At 38.7% G+C, this 22,855-nt stretch overlaps 1 protein-coding gene across 3 annotated transcripts in view; it reads right to left on the bottom strand.

The window, feature by feature from the left end:
* LOC114648870 (protein INCA1-like) overlaps positions 1-22,855 on the bottom strand; it is an 88,056-nt gene that overhangs the window by 8,880 nt on the left and 56,321 nt on the right. For all 3 annotated transcript variants that reach the window (XM_051924091.1, XM_028798154.2, XM_051924092.1), the window contains 2 exons: positions 20,499-20,728; positions 10,124-10,358 (listed from right to left, as the gene is read on the bottom strand). In XM_051924091.1, the coding sequence (XP_051780051.1) occupies positions 10,124-10,358; positions 20,499-20,728 (465 nt within the window). The remainder of the gene's footprint in view (positions 1-10,123; positions 10,359-20,498; positions 20,729-22,855) is intronic.

Raw genomic sequence — 22,855 nt, 5'->3', positions numbered from 1 at the left:
GTTTTGAACAGTTGAATTGTAGACGACTCCTTTATGTAATGAGGTAAAGAGTTCCACAGGCGAGGAGCAGCAGCTGCGAAAGCCCTGTCCCCCTTAGTTTTATATTTGGTACGACGGACAACAAGAGACAACTGACCAGAAGATCTAAGCACTCTAGATGGCTGTTGTAAAGCACACAATTCGGATAAATAGGCAAGAGCAAGCCCATGTAATGATTTAAAAACTAGCAACAAGATTTTAAAATCAATTCGAAAACTGACAGGAAGCCAGTGTAAAGAAGCTAATATTGGAGAAACAGAATCATACTTTCTTGCCCCAACCAGAAAGCAAGCGGCAGCATTCTGGACCAACTGTAACCTGCGTATCAGGGATTTGCTAATCCCAGAATACAGCGAGTTGCAGTAATCAAGGCGAGAAAAGATAAAAAAGCATGAGTAGCTTTCTCAAGATCCCTAGAAGATAAAAAAAAAGGCTTGATCATACCTAATAGACGAAGCTGGAAAAAGCAACTATTGACTACAGAATTAATCTGTTTCTCAAAACAGAGGTTACTGTCAAAGATAACACCAAGATTGCAGACTTGAGGTTTGCAAAAGACAGAGAGAGAGCCAAGAAGTCCGAGACCAATTTGGGATTTAGCTGATGGACCCACTATAAGCACCACCATTTTATTTTGATTCAGATCAAGAAAATTATTAGCCATCCAGGATCTTAGTTGAGAAAGACAGTTGTGTAGTTGATTTATTGCAGAGTTGCAGACGGGAATATAAACCTGTGTATCATCAGCATAGCAGTGAAAATAAATGTTAAATTTCCTAAAAATAGCTCCAATAGGGTAAAGGTATATAGAGAACTAGCAAAATACCCGCGCTTCGCAGCGGAGAAGTAGTGTGTTAAAGAGGTTATGAAAAAGTAAAGGAAACATTTTAAAAATAACGTTTCATGATTGTCAATGTAATTGTGTTGTCATTGTTATGAGTGTTGCTGTCATATATATATACACATATACATATATTATATATATATATATATATATATATATATATATATATTTATATATACATACACACATATACACATATATTTTTTATATATATATATATATATATATATATACACACACACATATACACATATTATATATATATATATATATATATATATATATATATATAGATATATATATATACACACACACACATATACAGATATATCATATATATATATACACATATATTATATATACATATACACATATATTATATATATATATATATACATACATACATACATACATATACACACATACATGCACTTACAATAACATAGAAATCACTATAAACAACATTAACATCATTATCATATGAGAATATGAAGTAATATATAAGAAGCACATTTCATATAAATATAAATTATTAAACAGTAAAATCTTCTTCTATAATTTGCTACTGTGGCTATTCGTTTGTCTGTCCAGGATTTTAAATCACCTGTAGCTCGCAAACCGTTTCACCTATTGACTTGAAATCTGGTACACATATAGTACGTCACGTCTGCTATCCGCTTTATGGGTGATGATTGTATTACTCTTTTTATCTTTATTTTATTTTATTGTAGAATCAACTCCTATCTGCGCACACCAGGGCGGCCGTGGGCGGATGCGTATGGTGTATTCACTCCATGTTATCGTGCATTGCGCTGTCACTGGTATTTTGATAAAAGAATTTAAACAACGTATAAGAAGCGTATAAATTATTGAACAGTAAAACATTAACATTTAAGAAGTAAAGTTACATTGAGTACTACTGCAGTGCCTTCGGGTATACCTCATTTTTTCTTTGCCCATTACATGCTTAAATGTATACATTTTTGGTGTACCTACCCGAGAACACGCGACATATAACCGACCGTGGGAGAAGCATGGATTTTAAACACGCGTTGAGTTCATCTGCTGGTCTCCCTCGTGGAATAACTGGTAACGTTTGACTAAAATCTACAGCGAGTAAAACGACATTACCTCCTTTTTTTTTTTTTACGATCTCTGAGATCTTGCTTTTTTCGGTTCAAGGCTTCATAAGCTCTTTTATGTTCCATGGTGTACTTATCCCAAACCATCATCTTTGAATGTTGCAAGACTTTCGCCTTGTATGTAGATCGGGGTAATTACCGTACGTTCATTGCATTCCTAGTCTGAATCACAATCCGATTGTAACATCCGCTACGTGCCCTCTTTTAATTGCGAGAAGCAGATATATATAGCCAAATTCTCGCGCTTCGTTGCGGCGAAGTACTGCTTTTAATTTTTTATTAAGAAGAAAAGAAAACCTTTTTAAATGGATCGAAAATATACCAATAACAATTTGTTAAGGATCTGTTTTTTTTGTGAAGCTCCCTTTTCACAGCTGTCGCGCTATGGCGTGTGTTTCGTTTATATGACAGTATGTAGATCGTGGTAATTACATTCATGGCATTCGTTTTCTGAATCACAATCTGATTGTATGGGTGGTTACCAGCCAGGTCACGCTTGTGGTTTGTCAGCAAGTCGCCTTACGTCCGCCACGTGCCCTCTTTCTGTTCCCAGAAGCGTTTCTATAAACTTAATTTAAACTTACGTTTTACACCGTGCTTTTTTCCCTTATGAAGATGCCTGTATGCTTCACTCGCTCGCTTCTTATTGTTTTGCTCCCTTCTCAATTGTTTAATGAATTTTTTGTTCTTCGCGGTTTGCGGCTCATCCTTCATTTCTCCCTACTGCGTTCTTTTATCTCGCGAATATGTTATTGCAATCCGCAGCGGGAACGTTTCTATAAACTTAATTTAAACTTACGTTTTACACCGTGCTTTGTTTCCCTTATGAAGATGCTTGTATGGTTCACTCGCTCGCTTCTTATTGTTTCGCTCCCTTCTCAATTGTTTAATGAATTTTTTGTTCTTCGCTGTTTGCGGCGCCAGAGTTGAAGCCCCTAACGTTGCGGTCAGCAAGTCGGCTAACATCCGCCATGTGCCATCTTTCAGTTGCGAGAAGCAGATCATAGAATGGTTTTAATAGTTTACTTTCAAATAATGCAAAGAGTATGCTACACGTGTTTCTCCCTAATTCTGGACTCATCAGGCGTACACACTCACTGCATCTGCTCTCGGGAATCGAATCTCGAACGTCAGCGCCAGAGATGAAGCCCCTAACGTTGCGCTACGGCGTGTGGTTCGTTTATACCTCGTGTCTTCTCATTAAACTTTTATCTCGCGAATATGTTATTGGAATCCGCAGTGGGAGCGTTTCTATAAACTTAATTTAAACTTACGTTTTACACCATGCTTTTTTCCCTTATGAAGATGCTTGTATGCTTCACTCGCTCGCTTCTTATTGTTTCGCTCCCTTCTCAATTGTTTAATGAATTTTTTGTTCTTCGCTGTTTGCGGCTCATCCTTCATTTCTCCCTACTGCGTTCTTTTATCTCGCGAATATGTTATTGCAATCCGCAGCAGGAGCGTTTCTATAAACTTAATTTAAACTTACGTTTTACACCGTGCTTTGTTTCCCTTATGAAGATTCTTGTATGCTTTACTCGCTCGCTTCTTATTGTTTCGCTCCCTTCTCAATTGTTTAATGAATTTTTTGTTCTTCGCTGTTTGCGGCTCCTCCTTCATTTCTCCCTACTGTGTTCACAGTCTTTTCACGTGATTACGTGGAAGGCGTGATGACGTGACACTCAACTCCTCCTCCCACGGCCATCGAGCTGCCGTCCATTACAGTATATTGTGAAAAAAGAGGTTCCAGTTATGACCGTTACGCGTTGAATTTCGAAATGAAACCTGCCTAACTTTTGTAAGTAAGCTGTAAGGAATCAGCCTGCCAAATTTCAGCCTTCCACCTACACGGGAAGTTGCAGAATTAGTGATGAGTCAGTCAGTCAGTCAGTCAGTGAGGGCTTTGCCTTTTATTAATTAGTATAGATAAAATAGGACCCAAAATGGATCCCTGAGGAACACCACATTTAAGAGGAATTTAAAGTCACTGAAAAGTGTCTACCAGTTAGATTTGACCTGAACCAGTTAAGAGCAGCCCCTTTAAGCCCAACAAGATGTTCAAGCCGCAACAGCAATATTTCATGGTCAATAGTGTCAAAGGCAGCGGACAGGTCAACGAGGACAAGGACTGAAGCGTCACCCGAGTCAGTAATAATAGAGATGTCATTGAATATTTTAAGGAGGGCCATCTCAACACCATGATAACACCTAAAGCCAGATTGGTAGATCTCAAATAAATTATTGGAGTTAAGGTGATCAACCAATTGATTATAAATAATTCTTTCTAATATTTTAGCCAGAAATGGCAATTGGGAAATAGGGTGAAAATTACCTAAAACTCCAGGATCTAATTCTGCCTTTTTTAGACAGGGACGTACCGCAGCATGTTTAAAAATGAGGGCATAACTCCCTCACTAATAGAATTATTGATAATGGCTAGTAAAGATGGAGCCAAAACATCAAAGGCTTCCACTACGAGGCGTGGTGGTACAATATCAAGAGGACTGAGAGCTGATTTAAGGGTGTCAATAGTTCTTTTTAACTGTGAAAGTGAGACAAGATCAAAAGATTCCAAAACAATGCTATGATTAACAGTGAAAAAGAAAAGAATGAAACAAACTGCTCACATGAAAGAACAGTACTATTTAATCCCATCACAGAAGGAGGGTGAATGGCTGCAATAATTAAATTAAATAAGATCCTAGGATTCTTAGAATGACGGGATACTAAATCAGCGAATAAATCATGTTTAGCTTTCTTAACTGCAACTTGGAAGTTGAATAGAGAAGTCTTAAAAATCTGTTTAGAAACAATCAGTCCATCTTTTTTCCAATGCCGTTCCGCAGTTTGACAGGCGTGGCACAGCGATCGCTTAGTTTCATTTAGTCAGGGAGCAGGTCTTCCCTTATTACAGCGTATCTTGAGCGGAACAATTGAGTCTAAAACCGTTTTACATGAAGAATTAAATTCTAAGACAGAATCATCAATACCATCATATTGGACATGCACATCAAGACTAGAGGGTATGGTTTTAAAATCGTATATAATAGAAGAATTTAAAAAGCGAGAGCAGCATGGAGAACAACTAGTAGTAGGGACTTCAACAGTAATATTCAAATCCATCATTATAGAAAAGTGATCAGTAAAAGAAACATTGCATAAATCAATATTATTAACTGAAATATCACGTGTAAGAACAAGATCAAGGGTGTGACCGAGAGAGTGAGTGTAGAAGGAAAATTTTTTATATTAGCATAAAAATAGAAAATTAACATAAAGAGCCATAAAAAGTAATTAAAAGCTTCTAAAACATTAGATTAAGCATGAATTAGAATGTTAAGAAAATAAGATAGGTCAAGTAAATAGTTAACTAAAAAATCAGTCATTTTGCATTATTTTTTAAGCTTACTGCAGAACTGCTAGTGTGGGAAAGAACAGAAAAAAGAACAAAAATGACGTGTAGAAACCAGCTCAGAACAGGATAAGAAGATTGAGAACACCTGTGTTCAAGGATAGGAAGCTAAAGGAACGATGCCACAGAGAAAAGATGGCTCTGGTAGGCATGTAAAGAAACCAGCTGGACTGATGAATCAGCAGAAAGGCAACAAAAGACTTTTGCTGTAAGCAAGGTCACACTGATGTAATGTATTTTAATGTATGAAAGAAACATTAGTAAACTCAGACATTAGCAATAAATATAGAAGAATATATTAGAAATTATCATTAGCATAGAAATTAAATGTAAATCAAGCATGCCAAGCAAATAATTAAATAAAGGCACATGCCATATTATTTTTAAATAAAAGCTTAAGCTTCAGGCCACCATTATAAAAAAGTTTGGAAGGCTTAGGAAAGGAAATGACACAAGAAAGCCCAAAGATGGTAAAAGGAAGCCATCTGCCCAGCCTTAGACCAATCAAAAATAAGCAAAACAGAAACCAAAAGAGAAACAATGGACAGTAAAGCCGGGTGCAGAATGAGCTAATTGAACGAGGTCAAAGTGATAAGAAAATGATATATAAGTTTTGGGTTTTGAACTGTTCGGGGCTTAGCTCAATTTGGCCGTATTGGGTTGAGTCCTTGTTATTATTATGGTTATTTTATTGTAATAAAACTATAGACTCTGTATGCCTATCCTGAGACTCCTAATAGCCTTTATTTCAGGTAAAAAGCCTTCTGATGATAATTTTTTCGCCACGACATGAGTTGGCTTATTAATATGCTGGATAAAATCAAATGAGTCCAATAGTGATGAAAAGTCATTAACCAAAGGTTTCGATTGACAACAAACGTTAAAATCACCAACAATAAATATTTTGTCAGAGGGTAATATCAGCCAGGAGATTAGAGAATTCAGAAATGAAGATATCATTAATTACAGGAGGTCTATAAACCACAACAAACAACAAAGAAGGGGAGATGCACACTTCGAAAAGTTGCAGTTCGAAGCTACTAAATGGACCCCCTGTAAGGCTCCAACACAAGAACATACTTTTAAAAACAGTGGCAATGCCCCGACCACGACGAGTCAGCTGAGGAGAGTTTAAAAATGAGTAACCTGATGGTACCATGTCAGTAAAACATGAAGAGTCACCATTTACAATCCAGGTCTCAGAGATGAAAAAGAAATCCAGATTATTTGAGATACTAAAGTCTTGCAGAATAAAAGTTTTATAAGACACTGATCTCACATTCAACAGAGCAGCCTTGATAGAAGTAGAAGAGCTTGCTATGGGATGAGCACAGGTGAGCGTGCGAAGATTAGCAGCGTTTACTCCCCGAGAGCACACAGAGGAAGAGTAATTCTGCCTTGAAATGGAGAAATTAAATCCGGTATCCAGCGCCCATGGACCAGGGATGGAGTCCTGTGCAGGAGAAGATGGGTTATAGATGACTCGCAGGCATCGGGAATCCAATCTCTGAGACTTGAGTCGGCATTGTTTAACAGCAATACTGGCTCTTTTTCCACGGTGGCAGCGGGTGCATTTGCGTCTCCAAGAGGCATTCAGCTCACTGATACAGGTAAACACTGGCGTCAAGGTGAAGAAGTCAGCAGATGAATAAAACAAAGGTGGAGGTTCACATAATACTCCCATCAGGAGATGAAAATTGAGAGGAAAGCAAGCAAGAAAATGTGTTAATTAAAGAATCACGATCGTAGGACAGTGGCCGTTGAGATAAACCAATACATAAAAACAAAGTTAAAACATAGATTAGCAAAATGAGCAGACGGCCAGCCACACCAGTCGGCACCATCTTGATCACCAAAAAGTATGAAAAGGATATGATCAAAGTGGAGCATATAATGTTATTTATCTTGACTTTCAGAAAGCATTTGATAAGGTGCCACATGAGAGGTTGGATAGCAAACTAAAAGAAGTGGGAGTTCAGGGTAGTGTTTATAGATGGGTTCAGAATTGGCTCAGACACAGGAAGCAGAGGGTGATGGTGCAAGGAACCTCATCAGAATTGGCAGATGTCAAGAGTGGTGTTCCACAGGGGTCAGTGCTAGGGCCGCTCCTATTTTTAATATATATAAATGATTAATAAGTAACAAGCTAGTTAAGTTTGCAGATGATACCAAGATAGGTGGATTAGCAGATAATTTGGAATAATTTGGTAATATCATTACAGAAGGACTTGGATAGCATACAGGCTTGGGCAGATTTGTGGCAGATGAAATTTAACGTCAGTAAATGTAAAGTATTACACATAGGAAGTAAAAATGTTAGGTCTGAATACACAATGGTTGGTCGGAAAATCGAGAGTACACCTTATGAGAAGGATTTAGGAGTCATAGTGGACTCTACGCTATCAACTTCCAGATAGTGTTCAGAAGCCATTAAGAAGGCAAACAGAATGTTAGGTTATATAGCACGATGTGTGGAGTACAAGTCCAAGGAGGTTATGCTCAACCTTTATAATGCACTTCCTCATCTGGAATACTGTGTGCAGTAAAGGTCCAGAGAAGAGCGACTAGGCTGATTCCAGGGCTACAGGGGTTGAATTATGAGGAAAGATTAAAAGAGCTTAGCCTATACAGTTTATGCAAAAGAACATCAAGAGGTGACATGATTGAAGTGTTTAAAATTATAATGGGAATTAATACAGTGGATCGAGACTGTTATTTTAAAATAAGTTCATCAAGAACATGTGGACACAGTTGGAAACTTGTTAAGGGTAAATTTCACAGAAACATTAGTGAGTTTTTCTTTACACAAAGAACGATAGACACTTGGAATAAGCTACCAAGTAGTGTGGTAGACTGTAAGACTTTAAGGACTTTCAAAATTCAACTTGATGTTTTTTTGGAAGAAATAAGTGGATAGGACTGGCGAGCTTTGTTGGACTGAATGGCCTGTTCTCGTCTAGATTGTTCTAATGTTCTAATGCTCATAATTGCTGTAATTCTTCATGGCATAGGTGCTGTAAACATTTGTTAGAGATTTTGGTCCATATTGACTTGATAGCATCACGCAGTTGTGACAGATTTGTCGGCTGTACATCCATGATGCAAATCTCCACATATACCACATCCCAAAGGTGCTCTATTGGATTCAGGTCTGGTGACTGTGGACGCCATTTGAGTACAGTGAACTCACTGTCATGTTCAAGAAACCAGTTTGAGATAAGTTTAGCTTTGTGACATGGCACATTATCCTGCTGGAAGTAGCCATCAGAAGATGGGTACACTGCAGTCATAAAGGGATGGACATGACCAGCAACAATACTCAGGTAGGCTGTGGCATTTAAATGATACTCAGTTGGTACTAAAGTGTGCCAAGACAATATCCCCCACATCATTACACCACCACCACTAGCCTGAACTGTTTATATAAGGCAGGATGGATCCATGCTTCATGTTCTTGATGCCAAATTTTGACCCTACACCGTTCGAATGTGGCACCAGAAATCAAAACTCATCAGACCAGGTAACATTTTTCATATCTTGCTCTTGTCCAATTTATGTGACCTATGTAAATTGTAGCCTCAGTTGCCTGTTCCTAGCTGACAGGAATGGCACCCAATGTGGTCTCTTGCTGCTGTAGCTCATCTGCTTCAAGGTTCAGTGTGTTGTGCCTCTGGCACCAACAAGGCATTTTCACGCAGAGAAATGCCACTCTCTGGATATTTTCCCTTTTTCGGACCATTCTCAATAAACCCTAGAGACGGTTGTATGTGAAAATCCTAGCTGGTCCTAAATACTCAGACCAGCCCATCTGGCACCAACAACCATGCTATGCTCAAAGTCACTTAAATCACCTTTTTCCCCATTCTGATGTTCGGTTTGAACTTCAGCAGGTCATCTTGACAATGTCTACATGCCTGAAAGTATTGATTTGCTGACGCATGACTGGCTGATTAGATATTTGTGTTAAAAAGCAATTGAACAGGTGTACCTAATAAAGTGTTCAGTGAGTGTACAATTGTCCATGAGTAAAACATTTCTGCATTAGGTTAATTTCTGCTTTTCCTAGTGACTAGGCTTTTGTTGATGGTCATTGCACATCATATGAAAATGTATAAGTGAATTATTTAGAACTGAAATAGGTAATCAGTAGGAAAAATGTACAATTCAATATTTTTATCATTATTAGATATTTATGATTTAAATTTGGTTTCTTCATTTATTTAAATACAGTATTTCTTTTCATGTATTCATCAGTTGTATGTAGTCCCCCATTTACAGTTTGTAGATGCAAATGTATATGCAAAGCAGTACTTAAAGAGTGCAGACACCCGGTGTGTTACAAAGATGTATTAATGTGAAGAGCAAGGAGCATGGAGCAGTAGCTTTGTCGCATCACTATTTCCGTGGCTTTCCCATTAGAAATTCAAGTGCCACTATTTGAGACTGATGCTGTGGTGTATCGCAATTAAAGTGTCGTGGTTGAAGAGCTGGGGGGAATGGTTTTCAGTGCTGCAATCGGGCTGGATTTCAAAGGATTGGAAAGGAGAATGTTCCTTGAGCTACACCTATCTTTCTATTTTCATTTCACTACACCATCATGTCTCTTTTTTCCTATCTAGGACACTGCACCATCTTTATTCACCTGTCCACACTACTTGTTAATGGTTTATGATTGTCAATACTCACATTATGATTTGTGCAGCAGAATTGAAAGCTAGGTTGAGTAGACATCTCTGTAGAAAGCACTGTAGATCTCTGAAGTAAAACTGAAGCATTCTGGTTTCCTTTTTCTTGGTTAAATATTCCAAGCATATTGTCTTTAGGTACAAGGAAAACAGATTCTTGCTCTGGAATGCCTGTTTGATCGTGGACTGGAATGGAGTGAATGCTTCTTGACACTCCCCACATCTTCTCTTTTAGTCTGTTAAAGAGGTGAAAAAGATGGAGAATAAGAAAGATTTAACACAAAAGAAACACTGATTTGAAGCTGACAGAATGTCTGCACCATCCTTGTTCAACTGTTTCAAATGCCTAGAGCAGGGGTGTCGAACTCCGGTCCTGGAGGGCCACAGTGGGTGCAGGTTTTCATTTTAACTATCTCCTTAATTAGTGATCAGTTTTTGCTGCTAATTAACTTCTTATGCCTTTGTTTTAATTGACATGACTCAGACCCCTTAGTTGTTTCTTTGTCCTTAATTAGCAGCCAAACAATAATGAGACACAAAACAAGCAGCCACATGACCAGCTCCCCTGTGCCCATCACACAATACCTGAAAATAAAGAAGGGTGAAGGTCTCAGTAAAACAGACAATCAACAGTTTTGGAAATGGCTGCTGTGGCAGAACGAGAGCAGCAACAAGCCATGGAATTAAATGATGGGTTCAATTAACAACAAGAATCAGCATCTCATTAAGAAACTGATTGGAGTGAAATTGGTTGGAGTTTGAATCCCCAGTTTAATTGATAATCTGTTGGCTCGTTTCACATCTAATTTCTGTTTGGCTGTCATTTAATGAAGAAAAGAATCAATTCAGGGGACTGAATCCTTAAAACAGGGCTAAAGAAAAGAAGTTAATTAGCAGTGAAAACTGGTCACTTATTATGAAAAAGGTTAGAATGAAAACCTGCAGCCACTGCGACCCTCCAGGCCTGGAATTTGACACCTGTGGCCTAGAGTATGTTTTTTTATATTTGGAATTAAAATTATAAAAATAATTACATAATAGGGCGGCACGGTGGCGCAGTGGGTAGCGCTGCTGCCTCGCAGTTGGGAGACCTGGGGACCTGGGTTCGCTTCCTGGGTCCTCCCTGCGTGGAGTTTGCATGTTCTCCCCGTGTCTGCATGGGTTTCCTCCGGGCGCTACAGTTTCCTCCCACAGTCCAAAGACATGCAGGTTAGGTGGATTGGCGATTCTAAATTGGCCCTAGTGTGTGCTTGGTGTGTGGATGTGTTTGTGTGTGTCCTGCAGTGGGTTGGCACCCTGCCCGGGATTGGTTCCTGCCTTGTGCCTTGTGTTGGCTGGGATTGGCTCCAGAAGACCCCCGTGACCCTGTGTTCGGATTCAGCGGGTTGGAAAATGGATGGATGGATGGATGGATGACATAATATGATTATAGATTACAGTTAAAGGCACACACCACAGAAAAACAAACTAGGTTGTAGACTCTTGAGTTACAAAGCAGATAACCAGCAGCACAAACAAAATGGTACCAGACAAAATAAAAATGATAAAACAAAAGTTGTGCTACTGTTGTGGACGCAGGTCCCATCTCCTTTCCCAGTGCAAATTCAGGAATGAACAGTGCAGACAATGCTACAAAATGAGCAAAGACAAAGTGGAGTGCAAAAGACAAAATGCATCACAGTAAAACAGAAAAATGTACAGTATATAATATGAAAATGGAATGGTCAGTCTGCAATTAATTACTTTAAGTGGAAAAGACAAGCAGGCAATCTGGCTCACACCAAAGATAAATGACCAAGTGGTATAAATGGAGTTGAACAGGGGCTCAGCTGTTTCAGAATGTCTCAGAATGATTACAAATTGCTTTTTAACAGGGAAAAGCTGAACCCCTCTTCTCAATACATACACTGGTAAAAAGGTATTCCAATCTGAGTGCTGCTTATAACAACAGAGTACAATGGTCAAGGGTGCTTAAGGAGGAGGAGGTGTAAAATTTTTATATCATCCAGAATGGAGGTCCACCCTTATGCGACCATGTCTTTATTGAAGAGTAGCATTAGGGCTGTCCAGCATTTTATAGGCAAAATTGTATTTAACTTGGTGCAACCACACAGTTTCACAAGGCAAATCCAAACAGCATATGCCATCTGACCCCTGGTTGCAAAGGAGCTGGACTGGGTGGAGGCAGACAGAATACTTTCTAAAGTACAGCAGACTCCATCGGGCACACCAGTTATCTCTATAGTTAAAAAAAAAAAATGACACGCTTAATACTCTGAGGGACCTTAGTGTCTCTATTAATTATGTGCTTCATGTTGAACAGTATCCCTTGCCAAGAACTGAGGGCATTTTTGCCAGTCTGGCCGATGGGCAACGTTTTTCAGAGTTGGACTTAGTTGACACCTACCTTCTGAAGGAAGTGGAAAAAAACTATAAAATGTTTCTGACCATTCACATAATTAAATGACTATAGTTACAATAGGCTGTTGTTTGGAGTTACCTAGCCATGTTTTTGGCAAAAGGCAATGGATGTTATCTTCCAGGGGGTGCAAGAAGCCCCCGTACTACCATCATACCATTATTGTCACTGGAGCTACAGATGAAGAAAACCTTAAAAGAGTCCTGAAAAGCTAGGAACAGTATGGACTAAGAGGTAGGGCATGAAAAATGTGAGTTTCTAAAGCCTATTGCTGGTGCAGACACTATAGATGCCCAAAGGTTGCACAAATGTTAGGGCAAGATTCAGGCTCCACAACATGTTTCACAGTTTGGTTTCTTTATAGGGATCTATTATTACAGGTTATTGCCAAACTTGGCACACCACTCTACATCCCCTGAACGACATACAAGCTGGCAAATAGTGGAAATGGACCAGGGAATGCAAGCATACATTTTAAAAGGCAAACAAACTGATCACATCTAACACAGTCCTTACACCCTTTAATCCATTCCTTATAGTGAATTTATCTTGTGCTGCTTCTTCAAAATGCATTGGAGCAGTGATGTTTCATTTCATGGAAAAAGGCAGTGAAAGGCCCACAGCATCTACATTACAGTCACTGTTTGCAGCTGAGAAAGATTATGCCCAAATTGACAGAGGGGAATTGAGTCTTGTGTGGGGTGCCAAAAGTTTGAACCAGTATCTGTTCAGCAAAAAATTTAATATTTAAATCTGGTCTCAAACCGCCAGCTGCTATCCTCAATTTTCAGTCCATGAAAATGTTGTTTGTAGGTGGGCAGAAATACAAGATTGAGTACAAACATACTTACTGCATGCCATACCAATCCAGTCAGACTGTCCTGTCTGCCACTTGGGGCAGAAAAGGATGAACATGAATATGCTCTCATTTGGCCGAACTGAAAGCCAGCTTGACCCAGCAGAAATGGTAATGGTACAGAAATGAAGCTACAACACTAAATGGCTAAAAAGCCAAACACAAATCCATGCTTGCTTCAAATTATCTAAGACATGGTGAACTTACACTAAATTCAAGCTGAGTGGGGAATAAGGACCATCATACCCTCTAAACTAAAACTGTTAGGGGAACTTCAAAAGGACCATACAGGACTAGTGAAAATGAAGGAGCTGGACAGAAGTTTTTGTGGTGGCTTAGCATGGAACAATAGGTAGAGTAGGTTGTGTTGCAATGCACTGGCTGTCATGCAGTTAAGAATCAGTCAGAATGTACCACACTTCACCCAGGGAATTGGCAACAGTTTAATGTTGACTTTGCAGTACCATTCGTGGGGACAACACTGCTGGTGGTAGTTGATGCATGTTCCTAATTGCTAAAGATATTCATGAAATTCCACCACCACTTCTCACACCACTGAAGTACTGAGGTATTTACATGAAAAACTGGAGTCCCACAACAACTAGTGAATGACAATGGCCCTAAAAGTGTGGCTAAAGGATACCAGACAGTCAGAAATGCAGAAGTGCTGAAATGGTATCTTGCATATCACATCTGTCCCATGGCAGATGTACAGAGCTCTTGTAAGTGATATCGTTACCTTTCACAAAGCCTAACATGGCTGCAATGAACCAAGAGAAGGTTCTGTATGAAAAAATACATTACCCAACACGTATATGTACAGTAAGCCCTCACATTGTCTAATTAAGGTTCATTTGTATAGTTACAATTTAATATGTTGCGTTGTTCTTAGAGCAATTGACAGTATAATGCAAAGTGAACATGCCATTAAAAAAAGATATGTAACACTTCTACCGCTCAGAGGTTGGCAGCTAGTTTGCAGGCTTAGCAAAACACCTTTATCCGACAAACTGCCATCCAAGAATCAAGCACGAAGGCAAGTTATATGCTGGCATTCAAATTAGCAAAGACCAGCAAGCCTTTCTCCGAAGGGGAGATTCTCAAAGAGTCCATGGTAGAGACAGCAAGTATCTTGTGTCCTGAGAGCAAGAACAAATTTGAAAAAATTAGCTTATCACGCAGGACAGTGACTCGCCGTGTTGAGCTAATTGACGAAGACTTAGCTAACAAGCTAAACAAAAAAGCGGTGTCATTTACATTATATTCCTTGGCACTGGACGAAAGTAATGACATAAAGAATACCGCTCAGCTTTTAATTTTTATCAGAGGGATTAATGACAATTTTGAGATAACGGAGGAGTTTTTGACCATGGAATCCCTAAAGGGGAAAACGCAGGGAGAGGGCTTGTATGACAGCGTGTCGGGGGTCATAAATAGGCACAAGCTACCTTGGAGTACGCTCGCCAACGTTACCACAGATGCATCGCCAAATCTGACTGGAAAAAACGTTGGGTTGCTCAAAAGAATCCAGGAGAGGGTGAAGGAGGACAACCCTGTGCAGGAGGTAATTTTCTTACACTGCCTAATCCGCCAGGAAGCACTGTGTAAATCCGTATTGCAGTTTGACTACGTAGTAAAACGTAAAACTCGTTAACTTTATTCGAGCGAGGGGACTTCAGCGTCGTCAGTTTATTGCGTTTCTTGAAGAAATTGACACTGATCACCAGGGGCCTCATGTATAAACGGTGCGTACGCACAGAAATGTTGCGTACGAATGTTTCCATGCTCAAATCGCGATGTATAAAACCTAAACTTGGAGTAAAGCCATGCACATTTCCACGGTACCTCATTCCTTGGCGTACGCAATTTCTCCGCTCGGTTTTGCAGACTGGCAGCACCCAGCGTCAAAGCAGTGCTACTGTTCCTGTGTGGTCTTTCTTAGATCGACATTCCTGACACAGCTTTATAAATACACTGAAACTAACTGCATATTGTTTATTAGTGTAATGCATCTGATTGTAATTAACCTGCAGCAATATAATGGTCCAGGGAATAGCCATAGTATTCCAAATACCATAACTGCTTTAGCGTTGTAACTCTCACTGCATCTTCTTCTTCTTTCAGCTGCTCCCGTTAAGGGTTGCCACAGCAGATCATCTTTTTCCATATTACTCTCACTGCACCACTCGGAGTATTTATATCACTGTATCTGAGTGGGGAATCACAGTAGCAGCTGATCGGAAAGAGAATTGTCGGTACACAGCATGAAGCAGACGCTGCCTCAGCCACGGCAAAACGCTTTAGAGACTTCCCTGTACGGACTTCGCGGTTTAGAAAAAGTTTCATCCCAAGAACTATAAACGCACTCAATCAGTCCATCAAGTGCTCCTTGTAGAACTGTTTACTTATAAGTACAATTACCTCACTGTAAACTTGCACTACAGTTATAATATTGACAACCTGCGCCACTTTATAAAGCGCGTATTTACATATGATGACGATATAATTTTTAAGATGAAATGCAGCAAAATATGTTGATTATATTATACAGATAAAACTTTAACTTCATTTAAATAATCTGTATTGTTAATAATTAAACATGTGAGGACACGGTGCCACAGCGCTAGCTAGTTCAGGGATTGTTCCTGCATTGCGTTGTATTCTTGCGCTGACGCAACACTGGAAAGATAGACGGATAGAATAATTAAGCATGTACTACGAAGACATGTCAATGTTCCTTAAAAGTTTTGAAGAATCGGCGTTCTAAGCTTACAAATGGCTTCATGTCTATTACATAGCTGATTGTGTGGCGATTGGGTATTTGGAAAAAGAAAAGTAAGGACAGGAATTGGAGGTTAGTACGTTTGAAAGAGACAGTACTGCTGTGATAAATTACATCATTGAAGGTCGCGCATGGCGCAGCAAGCCTCTTGCGTGAGATATGAACAAGCACTGCGCCACCGTGTTCCCATGTTTAATAACATGCTTTCATTCCTATCATCATGAAAAAGATATCACGTATACATCTCAGTATTTTAATTATTCAGACAGCTGTAATATCACGAATGTAATGAGAGAAACAGAAATCCCGTTTAAGAAGCAGGTAGTGATTCACACACACAGCACAAAGAAGATCAAATACAGAACAGCATTTAACGTCCTACTTTAGTTACAATGGGATTTGAGAAACTAGTAAATTAAACGATTTTAAGATGAAGTTTATGATGTTCTACTTTAATGGCAAAATAAACTACGTGATTAAAGTGGAAATTTCGAGATTAAAGTTGACATTTCGTGCTTTTTTCCCCACTGTGTGCCTATTTTTTTGTCTGTACCCTAATAAGCTTTCATATGGCACTCAGACGGTGGGCTACGACTCGCCTTTTCACGGCGACTTTGATATGTGATTTCTTTTTTATTTTGGGCAATGTGCGACTTTGTGAACTTGAGCTTTCGAGTTTTTTCGACACTCTGTCACTCGATCAACTTCCTTTTGTTGATTATACCACTGTTTAAACCAACAAATAATACGTTTTTCCTTTACCTCCACTTGGTATTCGCTGAAATTCTTATATTTTCCCCCGTGCTTTTCCCATTGTCTTTTCTCAGAAGGCTATTTATATCGATTTGCACTTTCAAAGAGGCGTAATTCTGGGAGGAGTTGGGGAGGGACAGAAGGCGCATGCACGTGCGTTACTTTTCACGCTGATCGGGATTTATGTAGTGGAAGAACATGAAAGTTTGTGTACGTACAGATTCCTGCATCTGGATTTTTCTGTGCGTACGCACATTCCCACTTTTGTGCTTACGCCATGTTATACTGTGAGTTCTACGCACGCCGTTATACATGAGGCCCCAGGACTTGCTTTACCACTCCAATGTCCACTGGTTAAGTTTGGGGAAAGTATGTCGATGAGTGTGGGAGCTCATGCAGGAGATTATCTCATTTTTGGAGCTACTTGAGAAAGCTGACGATTTTCCTGAGCTGAGTGACACAGATTGGCTTTGTCATTTAGCTTTTGCTATGGACATACTGACACACATGAATGAGATGAACGTGAAGCTACAAGGGAAAGACCAGTTTGTGCATGAAATGTACACAAACATCAGAGCCTTCAAAACCAAGCTAGCTTTATTCTCAAAGCAAATGTCAAACAACTCATTCACTCATTTCTCCACACTGGCTATGCTGAAAGAGGCCCCTCGACTTGTGAAAAAATACAGGAAATCACTGGACGACCTGCATGGAGAATTCTGCCGTCGGTTCTCTGATTTTGGAAAAATTTACAAGTCACTTCAGCTGGTGTCATGTCCCTACACACAGAACCTTGAAACGGCGCCACAGGAGTTGCAGTTGGAATTGACTGATCTCCAATGTGACACCGTCTTAAAGGAGAAGTTCAACTCTCTTAAACTGGATGAGTTTTATGCTTCATTAAGCGCAGCCAAATTTCCAAACATCCAGAAGATGGCACAGAGGATGCTGGTGTTGTTTGGCTCTATGTATGTGTGTGAACAGACTTTTAGTGTTATGAACACCAACAAAGCACCCCACAGATCCCAGCTGAGCAATGAACACCTCAAATCTGTTCTGAGAATTGCCACAACAAAACTAACACCAGACTTTGATGCACTGGCAAAAAAGGGTGATCAACAACACTGTTCCCACTAAAAGTGAATGTAAATATTAACACTGTAATGCCTTTTTTATGTTTGATATGTATGCATCTAGTGCTGGCCCGGCCCGTCTGTCAAATTTTAAAAGTCAATGTGGCCCCTGAGCCAAAAGGTTTGCCCACCCCTGATCTAACCAAATGTCTTTGCATTCATATTTAAGCACACCACTGCTCTCATTACACTAAGTTGGCTTTCTTTATTTAATTCACAGAAATAATTTGATATCCAAATCTTCAAAAAACTCTGTATATAGGACAATATGCTTGCATCATTTGAACAATTATATCTTATAGTACAGTTTCCAAGTTAATATTTTTTACTATATGTAAGTTATACACATTCCTAAAATAAACCTGCCTAATTTTCCATTAATTACTAGGACACCATTTGTATGAAAATGTGCTATATAAATAAATGTTGTTGTAGTTTTTCTCAGCAAGGCATCTTCTATACAAGGTGATTAGTTCTGTGAATGTCCTACACAGAAATCACACTCAAAGTAACACCTGAAAAACAGTGTGCATATACATTTTTAATAAGGAACCAGTCAAGGAGGATGCCATCAATAAATGCTGAAGCTCAAAATGTTTGAATAACACCTACTGGAAAACTGAACTTCATTCACAAAATCAAAGTTGTGTCAGCATATTTCACATAACACAACTATCAGGACCATGTAATTAAATAGTTTTTGGCAAGTTATTCATATTTTATTCTGTTTGTTTATGTTTCTTTGCCCCTTGCTCGCTTCGCTCACCAACCCCTGTGCCTGCACTATGTGCTAGCCTCTTTGCGGTTCTGTCGCAAGCGTATGGGGATGCGGTTGTACTGTAAACAGATTTTTATTTTCATGGGAATTGTTACATAATAGAACTATTTTACATTACAGCGAGTAATTGACCATATTAAAAAAGAGCAAAATATAATAATTTGAAAGTAAATTATGCTTCATGTTGCATTACGACTTATTCGTTGATAATACAATTTCGTTCTGTTTGGCTTTGAAATTAACACGCAAATACATTTTAAACTTACACTTTTACTGTAAAACTTCAGTAAAAACAATTTTTTTAATTAAATTTTCATCAATATCACATTTAGTTTTGATTCTGTGTTTGGACTTTCATCATGACAATGCAACATGTAACTGCCTGTGATTGAATTTCGGTTCTTTCTCTCTATTAAATAAAATGACTTTTTCGAATGTTTGGCTCTGAGATTTGTTAATTGTCTTTGCAAAAGCTATTCTAACAGGAAACTGTTAATATTTTAATACAAATGGCATATTAATATCTCCTTTGTTGTGTAATGTTATCCGTGGAAGATGTACTACATTACCTTTCGTGGATACATCCTTCTTTCTACAGTAATTCGTGTGGTGGAAGACCAGACAGTGTTAACAGTTGTAGTTATTCTTCAGGATATTGTAAGTTGATATTTTCATCTTCCGCACAATCACCACCAACTGTTTCAGCATAGTCTATTGATACACCGTTTAACCAATTTGCCGTGTAACCTATCAACTTTTTTGGCATTAATTCGTTTGACTTCATCGTTTCTCACTGCTAGGATTGCCCATGTACTCATTTTTTCTGTTGATAATCCTTCGTGATGAAATTCTTCAATAGGATTTGGACATAATACGTCTTCTTTAATTGGGAACTTAAAGTGAGGAAAATATTAAAATTTATAAGAGCTAATAGAGCAGAAAATGTGTATGTCAAAAGCATTCCCACAAATGAGAGGTGAGACTACCGTGTGCGTGGTTGAAAATGATTGAGAGGAGGGAGTGACTTAAAAAAATCTCATGGCCAAGGTCTCAACTCGGTGGACTTGAAAAAAATTTAAAAAGTCTCATCTCGTCTTCCAAAAAGTCTCGTCTTATCACAGGATTATTTTAGTATAATAGATTTATATTTTTTTTATTGTTACTTTGTCACCACTTTATATGTTTGCTGCGTTGAACATCACAATTTTAGTGCTTCTGGTTGCTACGGTTCTATGTGGTTGCCAGGCAATTGACACACATCACGTGACCCATGACATCATAAGAGACTGCAGCATACATCTCACAGTAAACAAACTTAAAATTAAGTAAAGAAAAGAGCCTTGCATGAGACTTTAGAAATCTGACTATTAAAGAAACAGGTTAGGGAAAGATTCTGGTTTTGAAACTTTGTTTGGTTTTAATATTGAGGTTAGTTTTACACAAATAATCGTGGTTAAATATAAACAAGCAAATTATGTGTTATGAAACCCTGTTCTGCATATAAAGAAAGACCAGTTTAAATGTCTGCTGTTCTATCCAAAGGAACACAATAATAAGAGTCCAGTAATTCTGAAGACGGAAATGACTATAGTAAGCCAATTTACTTGATCTCACATTCAAAAATTCTGTAAATATAAAAATATTAAGCAACATACATATCAATCCTGAGCTGTCTTCTTTTAAGTTCTTCTATATGGCAAAGGACCGATTCCTGCCTTTGTTTCTGGTGAACTGCCCTCTGTGCTGAGGTACGCTTCTTCCCATAGAGTTCTGCAGGGGAAGGAAGTTTCTCCCTGTGTGTTTCTGCTTTTGCCGAGGGAACAAATGTCTCCATCTCCAGTAAATGTCGAAGGAGGTGGGGTCTATGTACTTCAGCACTGCTCATCTGAAAAAAGAGCACAAGTCAGTTACAGTCATCTACAGAAAAAGACCAATGCAATAGCAATAATGCCACATTCATCATGTGAAGTTTGAAAAAATTACTTGGATTTAATATTTTACTTTAACGTGTTTAGAAATTCTGCTATCTTTCGGTCTCTCACCATATACAATAGTAATATTTTTATTTATATAACAATGTTTTAGAAAAGGACTGGAGATTCATCAGGACATAAATGGTAATTTATACACCTGCCCAGATCTCTGTTTATGTTAGTAACCCCATATAACACATGGTAATAGCCTACATTTTGAAGTTCCAATGCACTATCAACAACCTATAAAAATTATTCCTGTTTTATAGCTCCTTTACAGTATTTTTTAAAAGCAATAACAATACACAGATATACAAATGTCACTCATACAAAACTTAAAATCCCCAAAAGAAAAAACTGAACCTTAGAAATATTCCATACAAAACGTACACCATGCCAATTCCTTCTTGATAATAAAAGTGTGCATTTGACTGCAAATATATCCAATCTAAACCATTCCAGATGAAGTAGGAAGGAAACCAAATGGCACTCATGTTGTTTTATGAAAACACTAGGAATAAAGCACCTCTGAATAGGAGAATGCTATGAGGACTCCAGGACGAGAAAGAGATTACAAGAGTAAGAAACAGAAAAGAAAAAAACAGCAAGTATTTTTTAAACTAAATTTAAAATAGGATATTGTGTAATAATAATAGTGTAATAATGTAAATGTAAATTTGGTGCAGCACATTGGTACAATTCATATTTGCAGTCCTAATCCAAAAAAAGAGAAATGAGAAAAAGAAAAAGTAAGCACAATAATTCTAGGGAAGTCTACGAGTTTGGAGCCTCTGAGCGCATTCAGAATATACTTAGGGGTCATTCCATGTGAAATCAACCAATGGCCAATGCACTTCAGACTCAAAAAATTCTGGAAAAATTAACACTTTTAATCAAAATCAAAAATGTTCATTTTGGATTTCATTTTCAGAGCACCCTAACGGCATGTGGGAATGCGCAAATAATTTTTAAAAATATTTTTCATTTATTAGTCTCAAAACAAAAACCTTACTTTCCTTTTACAAATCTTTCATGTTCATTTTCCATCCTAAAAACAGGCTGAATGCGACATGTGTCAATAATGGCAGTCATTGGTTTTCAATCATGTTGCTGAACAGAAAATTATTCTCCACAGTCAAATGAGCACCTGGTTACTTGAGAAAATCTCTGTTACATCCCTACATAAGATGGTGTCACAAGAATGAGTCAGAGACATCATAAAGGGTTGGGGCAGCCACCCATATATTATGCTCAGCTGCAAAATTGCTCTTTTTATGTACACGATGTGTATAGTTCAGAGTCCAGAACAGAACTGCCTGTACTGAGGCAAGATGGCAGTTTTAAAGGCCTGGCAAGGAAATGACATCAGCGTTGCAGGAACTGGGAGTGGCGTCCTCGTGTCCGGAAGTGACGTCATCCTTGGGGCCGGCAAGAGGCGGGATTTCCCGGGACAGGTCTGCAAGGGACTGAGAGAGATAGTCAGTACACTCCGCCGCCCCCTGGCCTGGCATAGAATTACAAGTATTTAGGCTCTTCAGCTGTTTCCCATGCGCATGTGTGTGACAATGGCAAACGCAAAGTCAGCTGGGTGCCTGGTGAAAACAATAAATTGATATTCACCACTGAAGCAGCAGCTGCGATCCTGCCCCCTCAAGATCACACTCCTGATGGATCAGATGCATCCCTCACATTAGACCAATGTCCAATTGGAGGCCTATGTTGGGTACATGTATGATGAAAAATTTTGGATAGGTGTGATTCATGGCAAGAGTGAGGCTAAATCAGACATCATGATGTTTCATGCATCCAAACTATCCTGCACAGTCATTCTATTGGCCATCTAGAGATAATATTTGTTGGGAGTCATTACAGTGTGTCATTGAACTGTTTAGTGCACCTACAATAGTCAGTGGGAGGCAATACCATCTTGATCAAAAATGCCCTACACTCTGCACTTCGTTTGAAACAGAAATGAATGGGTCACATTCCTGCTGCTGCAATACCAAAATGTTAACATTTCATTATAACTAGTGTTGCAT

Source organism: Erpetoichthys calabaricus, chromosome 3, assembly GCF_900747795.2.
Source record: "Erpetoichthys calabaricus chromosome 3, fErpCal1.3, whole genome shotgun sequence".
NCBI classification, from domain to species: domain Eukaryota; kingdom Metazoa; phylum Chordata; class Cladistia; order Polypteriformes; family Polypteridae; genus Erpetoichthys; species Erpetoichthys calabaricus.
This window is presented reverse-complemented; position numbering and strand designations above follow the sequence as displayed.